Below are 9640 nucleotides of genomic sequence, written 5' to 3'. Positions count from 1 at the left end.
CACCCCCCCCCCCCCCCCCCCCCCCCCCCCCCCCCCCCCCCCCCCCCCCCCCCCCCCACCCCCCCCCCCCCCCCCCCCCCCCCCCCCCCCCCCACCCCCCCCCCCCCCCCCCCCCCCCCCCCCCCCCCCCCCCCCCCCCCCCCCCCCCCCCCCCCCCCCCCCCCCTCCCCCCCCCCCCCCCCCCCCCCCCCCCCCCCCCCCCCCCCCCCCCCCCCCCCCCCCCCCCCCCCCCCCCCCCCCCCCCCCCCCCCCCCCCCCCACCCCCCCCCCCCCCCCCCCCCCCCCCCCCCCACCCCCCCCCCCCCCCCCCCCCCCCCCCCCCCCCCCCCCCCCCCCCCCCCCCCCCCCCCCCCCCCCCCCCCCCACCCCCCCCCCCCCCCCCCCCCCCCCCCCCCCCCCCCCCCCCCCCCCCCCCCCCCCCCCCCCCCCCCCCCCCCCCCCCCCCCCCCCCCCCCCCCCCCCCCCCCCCCCCGCCCCCCCCCCCCCCCCCCCCCCCCCCCCCCCCTATCCCCCCCCCCCCCCCCCCCCCCCCCCACCCCCCCCCCAAACCCCCCCCCACCCCCCCCCCCGCCCCCCACCCAAGTCCACTTCGACCCCCCCACAACCCAAACCACAAAACAACACACCAAACCACCCCCCACCAAAACCCCCCCCCCCCACCCCACCCAAAACCCCCCCCCCCCCCCCCCCCCCCCCACACCCCCCCCCCCCCCCCACCCCCGCGGATCACCCATTTAGCCCAACCCCGAATTATGCTATAAGGCTACATTTAAAGAAATTCTCATGTAAAAACAAACACAACATTGAAAAGAAATATAGCTCTTCCTTGATGTTGTACTCTTAAGTTAGAGGTTTGGCTGTATCCCTGTACTGCAATTTATAATAAGAGTATCTAGCTGTTCAGAATGTTGTAACATTATTTGGCTGGAGTTTGCAAATGGTAAAGTGATATTCAGATAATTGCTTGGCTTGGGTTCTGGATTAACTTTCTTTTTGTTTAATGACATGATCTTTTATGATCTGTTTTACTCATTAGAAATAACTTGCAAAGTTCAGATGCATGGATAAGATCTCTGTGGCTATTTTATTCTTGTTTGAAGTCTGGTACAATGTTAGCCTGTTCTTTCTTGATAATAGAAACATGCAGATATTTTTAGACACAAAATGTGTTAATCTATTGACACATATACATATGAACTTTAGATCCTGTTTACCAAGCAGTTACAGTAATTTGTCTTCAGCAAAAACAGGTTAACCTTTTTACTGTCGTTTTTTTAAATGTGGTTTTACATGATTTATAACAGTCTGCAGATGGTAATACATTGCAGAAATGTAAATGGGCCCACCTTGTGTGACTAAAGCGAACCATTTAAACCATCATGGGATGGGGTAAAACAATGACAACAAAACAAATGGAAATAATAAGTTGATGTAAAACAGTGAAATAAAACAGACTGATGTGGGGGAAAAAATGTTGAAAAAAGTATGGTAAAACAGTTAATTTTTCCTTAAATAAGCATGCTGTTATATTAATTATATCATGCATTTACATTTAAACAAGTATTAGACTGATTTTAGAATTAACCATTCTTTTTTTTTCTTTTCATTTCCAGGTCCTATTTGCAGTGCCTGTGTGACAAACTTTGGAGCCAGACCGGTCACAGTTTTCAGTGGGGTTATGGTGTCTGGGGGCCTGATGCTAAGTGCATTTGCTCCCAGTGTTCAATTTCTGATTTTCTCCTATGGAACAGTTGTTGGTAACTAACCATTGCGCTTTTTGTTTTACATTTATTTATTTTCTAAAGTTGTACCTGTTTTATATTACATTTTAAAGAGTGGCGATAGTGTATACCTTTTATATTAACAGCATATATACTTTTTTCATAAACAGTGATGAAAACTTCATAAAAAATGACTAATGAAAGCCGAGTTGCATTAAATTGAATTACACTTATTTACCATAAGGTGGCAGAAGTGCCACTTTAGGTGAGCACCACTAGTTATTCATGGAATTCTCTTAGAACAGTACTATAGGTTCATAAGGACACATACCTTTGAAATTATTTATATTGTGGCAAAAGTGAAATCTTACTATAAACAGATATATATATATATATATAATATATATATATATATATATATATATATATATATATACTATAGTCCCGAATTAAAAAGTGCTTTGCTAAAGAAATAAATCCACATTAAAAATGTGGATTGATTTTTCCAGATGGTTTTGTAATATATACATCACATAATATTGTATCAAGACAGTATTTTCAAAATTTGTATAAACTGTTTAAAACATTTTAGCAAAACACTTATGGTAATTAAATACATAATTGTTTTAGTTAAATGAACACAAAATTAGGATATGTACCAGTAATTTTAGGGGCTAATAATTACATTTGTATAGTTGCTTTTTATTTTGTTTTAAAATATGTTAACAACAGTTTGGATTTAAAAAAAACAAAAGAGAGAAAAAAAGACTCTTAATCTAAAAACCCAAATAGAGAAGTAATACTTTTTTTACTGTCTTTTTACAGTATAAAGTCTATTAACTTTTTTTTTTTTTTTTAAATCAATTAAAGTCATGCCTTGGGATTAACTGTGGTAGGATGGTTTTGTAGATTTTTCATGTAGCTCCCAATCCTTCAGGATTAGTACAGAAACATCACCTTTCAAGGTGACACTCACTAACACTCAGTATTATCAATATTATGTAGGGCTAATAAGCGTAATCTTCTATTAAAAGGTGATAGGCTGTGGATTTTGATATCTGTGTGCTCTAACAATACATTTGAATATATACTGGTTGCTATGGCACTTAATTACAAGAGCTGTGCAAAACAGGGCAATAAAAGCGCTTCAAACAGTGCTGACACTGCGTGGCGACAGCGAACAGACACTGCTTATTTCAATAGCACAGTGTTTATTTTAGAGAGAGACTGCCTGTATCAAGTTAAATTAGTGACAGACTGGGAGTGTTTTGGAAAATAATATGGTATTTGGACCAGATGTAAAAATGTACTTTTGGAATATGAAAGTTTATTTTTTGTGTATACAGCCTTCTGTTAATATGTCTTGCATTATTGCATAAGCAGCATAGTCTCTGCCAAGACTGTCTCATGAGAAGTTAGAATGAGAATATTTATTGTAAGTCAGGCATCATGAGCAATATCATATATCAAACTGATTAGGATATTTGCTGTTATATTGGGTGTCGCCGCTGTCGGCACTTGGAACTACTAGAAGAATCTCACATACAGTGACAAACATTACGATATGTTTGTTACAGAAACAGTCGCAAAACTGAACTTGGTCTGATTTAAAACCAAATAAAAATAAAATAAAAATCATGACCTTCAGAATATTCCCAGTTGAATATACAGAAAAGAATAGGTTATGCATCTTTTTTTAATAAACTTGTATTAATGCTCAGGAATGAAGAGGCCCAATATTAAGACAATAACAGATGTCACTTGTATCTATGTATATTGTACACAGTACATGAAGGTTTACAAAAATGTTTTATGCATGTCAAAAAAACAAACAAAAACAATATTATGTCAATTTGTTGTAAACATTTAACTATGCTTTTGAAAATATTGCTATATTGAGATCCACTAAAGACTCTTTACTGTGGATAATATACTCATTATAATGGAATACTTTAAGGGCTACTGCTCAAAGAGGGCTCAGATACATTTACTGTCCTGTTAAGATAAATTAATATGTGTGTTTATTATTTTATGACTAATGTGTTCTCTATAGATTTTACATGAACCCAAACTGTATACTAGGAAAGCGCTTGAGAAATAATTCATGTTGTAATTTACAATTTGCTGTTGAGACTTTGTATGTATACACTTTGCAACATGCCCATTATATATATATAAAATAAATAAAATATTGTTGTTGTCAAAAATAGGTATGGGATGTGGTTTGGTATATGCTGCTACAGTGACCATCACTTGCCAGTATTTTGACAAGCACCGAGGTCTTGCACTTGGAATAATAACAACAGGTACCCAATTTAAGGTGTTTATATAACGTGTGTACCATCCTCGTCCCAGTGGTCTGCTTCTTTATGACTGCTTGAATTAATTGTGCTATTACTCTTTAACTGTGTAACATAGGGAAGTCAAATTAGGTTATTTTTTTGTTCAGCTAACCCTGTTTTAATTTAAAGGATATGTGTGCTGGGTTGTGTCAAATGAATTAAAAAACACAGTGAACTGAGATCAGATTGGACAAATTTGTTCTGCCTGTGCCCGCCATAGACCATGAAATGTAACTCTGCTGTTCTTTCCTCCTTAGGTACAAGTGTTGGAGGTTTCATTTGTGCAACTTTTCAGAAAGTGCTTGTGGAACTGTATGGACTTGAGGGATGCTTGCTAATAATGGGAGCGCTGGCACTCAATATTATGGCATGCGGGGGTCTAATGAGGCCTCTGAATTTTCCAGAATACTTCCTGAAACAGAAAGCAGCACTAGAACGCACAACAGAGCAAAAAGATACACACCATGAGAAGCCTCCTGTTAAAGAAGAATCCATCAACAAAAATACTTTATCGAGTATGGGAAAAGGGTTAACAGTGAGCGACCTGCTGATGAGTAGTGACACTAAAGACCCGTTATCTTATGAAAAGAACTTCCTGGGAAGTTCTTCCCTTGTAAAAACGATCAAGAACAATAAGCACACTTACTCAAAGTACATAGACACGACCGCTGAGCTGCTGCAGGACAGAGTGTTTGTGGCCCTTTGCATGGCTATTTTTCTGTTTGATATTGGCGCATTCCCACCTGTGCTGTTCATAGAAGATGTTGCCAGGAGTTCAGGCCACAGTGATGGCACCTGCCTTGTACCTCTGGTTTCTATCGTGGCTGTCATGGCAGGAGCTGGCAAGCTGATTTTAGGCATACTGACAGATTGTAAGTTTGTGAACAGTTTGTACCTGTACACTTTCACAATAGTTGGAAGTGGAGTTGCACTGCTTGTAACTCCGATTGCAAAGAACTACGCTGCACTTGCAGTACTTTCTGGGGTGTTAGGGTTTTTTTCTGGCAACTGGTCAATTTTCCCTTATGTGACCACCAAAATCGTGGGGATGGACAGACTAACACATGCCTATGGAATTCTTATGTTCTTCGGTGGATCTGGAATTGTACTAGGGCCCCCAGTCGTAGGTAAGGCACTCCTTTAGTTTTTTTTTCCCAAGTTTTATTAGGAAGTGCTTGGTGTTTAAGTATGTCAAGAGATGTAACACTGGTAGTGAATTTTCTCAAGGTCTTTTGTCATTTAGCACTGTGCCAGTACTGCGTAAGCAAAAAGGGGTACATTTTGAAAGTGTTTACTCACGTTTTTAAATACCCATATTTTTTTAAGAATTATTTTTCTCCTTTCAAAAAATACAAATGAAGTAAAACAATGCGATAACATTGTTAAAATACTTTTAAAAGACAACAATAAAACTATTAGCCTACTTTATTCTTTTATTTAAAGTACGAAGACACCACAAAAGGCATTTTCCAGTACCGAATCTTTTTCATTGGCACATGGGTCATATTTTCTCTGTGACCATCCTGTGTAACGCTGAATAACATAACCCTCTAATATAATTATTTATTGAACACACAGTAATGGATTTACAAGATTGTTTTTCCCTCTGGGGCTAGTTGGGCTGCATTTCCTAATCTCTTATAACTTTCACCTCTGCAGGCCTGCATTTAAATCCAGGGAAATAAGATTGAGTGCTCAGTTCAGGATTGAAGTGTGCTTGCTTGTAAAGGTGTGGGGTTAAACAATATAACAATATAGTGATGCATTATTTTTTTTGTGTGTGTGTTTGCAGGCTGGATCTATGACTGGACAGAATCGTACAACATGGCATTCTTCTTCAGTGGAGCCTGTGTGCTGCTAGCTGGATTTAGCTTGTTGCTGGCAGCACTGCCTTGCTGGGACAAACCCAAGAAGGACCACCCCAGACCTGATATCAAATACACTAGCAACTGTGACAAAGTTGCATCTGTAGCTTAGATAACATTTTTATATATATTTTGGGAAAATTATATTTTTATGCCAAAAACATTGGAGCCAATTTAGTACTGTCTTCAGATTTTTTCTTTTTTTAAATATAGGAAAACACTAGATTTCACACTGTACATGTGCAATTTTAAAAGAGAAACAAGCATGGTCCTATCAGACATGAGATTTCAAATTTGAATGGTCTTTTCCATAAGGGAAAGATATTTATGATCTATTTGTCTCATTTTAAGAGGCTTTTCTGTAGTCATGTATCTGTTAAGACAGGGATTCTCAAACTTCTTTTGCTGGGCCCCTTTGGAAATGTATCAGGCTGTGACGACCCCGCAACAGTGTGACATCATATGAAAATACTGTAGATACGACATAGGAATGCTAAGTGAAGCAAGGGCATGTTGTAAGTCAAAAGAGCTCGAAGTACTTGCAAACAAAGCGTTTGCCAATGATTGTGGCAATAACCCTAACATTGTCCAAGGATTGTGGCAAATTGAGAAACAGTGTGAAACACAAAAAACCCTGAACATTATATACTATATACGCATACAAAACAAGCATCTGGACACTTAGTAAACAGGAGGTCTGGCTTCATAATGCATCATTTACTGTATATTAAGTGTATATGTGCTATAATATAATGCTAAGGTTCTTAAGGTTATGTCAGTATTTTTTTTGATCACATGATCCCCCCTTATAGTGCCATTGCGACCCCATTTTGGGTCTTGACCCCCAGTTTGAGAAATGCTGTATTAAGAGATGACAAAATGTAGTAGATCTTGTTTACTGCAATGACAGTTTGCTGTAATATGTATATGTCAGTGTGTGTGTGTGTCTGAGACTACAACTAACCAGAATAGGTTAGTTATCATACACATAAGTAATTCTATACTGTCAAGTAAATGTTTTAAACTATTTTTGCAGAATAACAAAAAAACAGAATAGCCTTTTAATTGTTGATATTTTGTATTGATATCCATTGCTGCAATTATGCAGCTGTTGAAGAACAACAAGAGTATGCCTTCTCGTACTGTGGAATATAACAATGCGCATTTAGAAAACCTGCCTTGTGGCTGTGTGTACATTTTGAAAGAATATTGTTTTTTGTTTTTGTGATAAAAAGCTTATGTTCCAAAAAGAAGAAAAAAAAAATCCCAGAAAAACGTTTATTGCTTTTGTAGCTGTGTAGCATTTAGATTGTATTTTCCCATTCCAGATTTTAAACCTGTACTTTTCATGTTTTAAGGTGCCCCGCCCCTGTGCATATTATGTGTTGAATATGCATTGGTGCATGGGATATAATGTGGGGTTAGGTAGCATGAGTTTTGTTAATGCATGTGTGTATTTAGACATGAGGATGGCACAATCACTTCACGTGTATGGAGGGAGATCAGTGTCAAAAATATTTGTATGCATAAAAAGAATTTGTACTTGTAATTACAGGTACAAATCAAAAATGAGTACAATAAAAAAAAAATTACGAGTACAAATCCTAAATACGAGTACAACAGGATATTCTAAAACACTTAACATCGCTTAATGTACTAAGGAATGCAGCTACGAAGACCGAATTTGGCACAATATTAGCCCAGAGTTAAATATATGGTATATAGATTATGTGACTGTATATGAAGAGGAAATAATATAAAACCCACATTGAGCCTCGTTTTCCCATTATAAAAACATGCTTAACGTGGTTTAATGTATCCAACTCTATTGCTACAAACTCCAAACTTGACACAATGTTACTTGTACAATAGAGGAAACTATCCACATACAGTGCCTATAGAAAGTCTATACCCCCTTTCAAATTTTTCACCTTTTGTTGCCTTATAGCCTGGAATTAAAATGCTTTAATTTTTTTTTTCATTTATCTACATATCCTATCCCACAACTTCCAAGTGAAAAAGATATTCTAGAAATTTGTAGAAAGTTAATTAAAAATAAAAACTGAAATAGCGTGGTTGGATAAGTGTCCAGCCTCTTGTAATAGCAATCCTAAATTCGGTCAGGTGTAACCAATCACCTTCAAAATCACACACTAAGTTAAGTGGCCTCCATCTGTGTTAAAGTGTAGTGATTCACATGATTTCAGGATAAATTCAACAGTTGCTATAGGTTCCCTCTGCTGGTTAGTGCATTTCAAAGCAAAGACTCAACCATGAGCACCAAGGTGCTTTCAAAAGAACTCCGGGACAAAGTTGTTGAAAGGCACAGATCAGGGGATGGGTATAAAAAATATCAAAGGCCTTGAATATCCCTTGGAGCATGGTCAATACGATTATTAAGAAATGGAAGGCGTATGGCACCACCAAGACCCTGCCTAGATCAGACCGTCCCTCCAAACTGGATGACCGAGCAAGAAGGAGACTGATGGCCAATGACAACTTTGCAAGAGTTGCAGGCTTTTATGGCCAAGACTGGTCAAAGTGTGCATGTGACAACAATATCCCAAGCACTCCACAAATCCAGCCTGTATGGTAGGGTGGCAAGAAGGAAGCCATTACTCAAGAAAGCCCACCTTGAATCTTGTTTGAAGTATGCAAAAAAACACAGAAGATTCTGAAGCCATGTGGCAAAAAATTTGGTATGATGAAACTAAAATGTAATTTTATGGCCAAAATGCAAAGCGTTATGTTTGGCGCAAACCCAACACAGTACATCACCCAAAGAACACCATCCTTACTGTGAAGCATGGTGGTGGCAGCATCATGTTATGGGGATGTTTCTCATCGGCAGGGACTGGGGCACTTGTCAGGATAGACGGGAAAATGAATGGAGCAAAGTACAGAGAAGTCCTTGAGAAAAACCTGCTGCCCACTGCAAGAAAGCTGAAACTGGGATGGAAGTTCACCTTTCAGCATGACAACGACCCAAAGCACACAGCCAAAGCTACACTGGAGTGGCTAAGGAACAAAAAGGTAAATGTTTTTGAGTGGCCCAGTCAGAGCCCCGACCTAAATCCAAATCTAAATCGAAACTTTGTGGCATGACTTGAAGATTGCTGCCTTCAACACTCCCCAAGGAATTTGACAGAGCTTGAACAGTTTTATAAAGAAAAAATTATTTGCAGCAATTCTTCCAGTTAGGCCAGCTTCATGCAATCTCCTCTGAACAGTTGATGTTGAAACATCTGTACTTCTAGTAGTATTTAGCTGAGCTTGTTTTTCAGGGGTAGTTAATTGCCGGTTTCACAGACTTGTGACTCGAATGAACTTGTTCTCTGATTCTGAGGTCACCCTTGGCCTTCCTGACCTTGTTTGGTCCTCATGAGTGCCAGTTTCTTTTAATCGTTTGGTGTTCTTGGCCACAGCAGTTACAGATGCTTGCAAAGTTCTTGCGATTTTTGTCTTAAAGATTGACCTTCATTTCTTAAAGTAATTACAGACTGTCTTTTTTCTTTGCTTAATTGAGTGTATTTTGCCATTTTCTGCTCCCTTACATGCAGGAATGACAAACTTGTGCCTATGCTACCTATATTTATAGTAATCATGGATCCTCACCTGCTAACAATAATTGGTGACAAAAGGTTAATTAGGTAACATGCGAGTTAACTCAGAGAACATCTAACAAAGACACTTTTATACTTAGGCAGGTATT

General features: G+C 40.0%; 1 protein-coding gene across 3 annotated transcripts in view; it reads left to right on the top strand.

Annotated features, from left to right (window-relative positions):
- The window catches only part of LOC121322269 (monocarboxylate transporter 9-like), a 14796-nt gene extending 6913 nt beyond the window's left edge, over positions 1-7883 (top strand). For all 3 annotated transcript variants that reach the window (XM_041261974.1, XM_041261976.1, XM_041261975.1), the window contains exons 3-6: positions 1614-1757; positions 3932-4027; positions 4321-5190; positions 5856-7883. In XM_041261974.1, coding sequence (XP_041117908.1) covers positions 1614-1757; positions 3932-4027; positions 4321-5190; positions 5856-6040 — 1295 coding nt within the window. In that variant the 3' untranslated portion in view covers positions 6041-7883. The remainder of the gene's footprint in view (positions 1-1613; positions 1758-3931; positions 4028-4320; positions 5191-5855) is intronic.
- The last annotated feature ends 1757 nt before the right edge of the window (positions 7884-9640 follow it).

The sequence above is a fragment of the Polyodon spathula genome, chromosome 10 (assembly GCF_017654505.1).
Source record: "Polyodon spathula isolate WHYD16114869_AA chromosome 10, ASM1765450v1, whole genome shotgun sequence".
In the NCBI taxonomy this organism is placed as follows: Eukaryota; Metazoa; Chordata; class Actinopteri; order Acipenseriformes; family Polyodontidae; genus Polyodon; species Polyodon spathula.
Note: the sequence above shows the minus strand (reverse complement) of the source record. Positions and strands in the feature narration are given on the sequence as shown.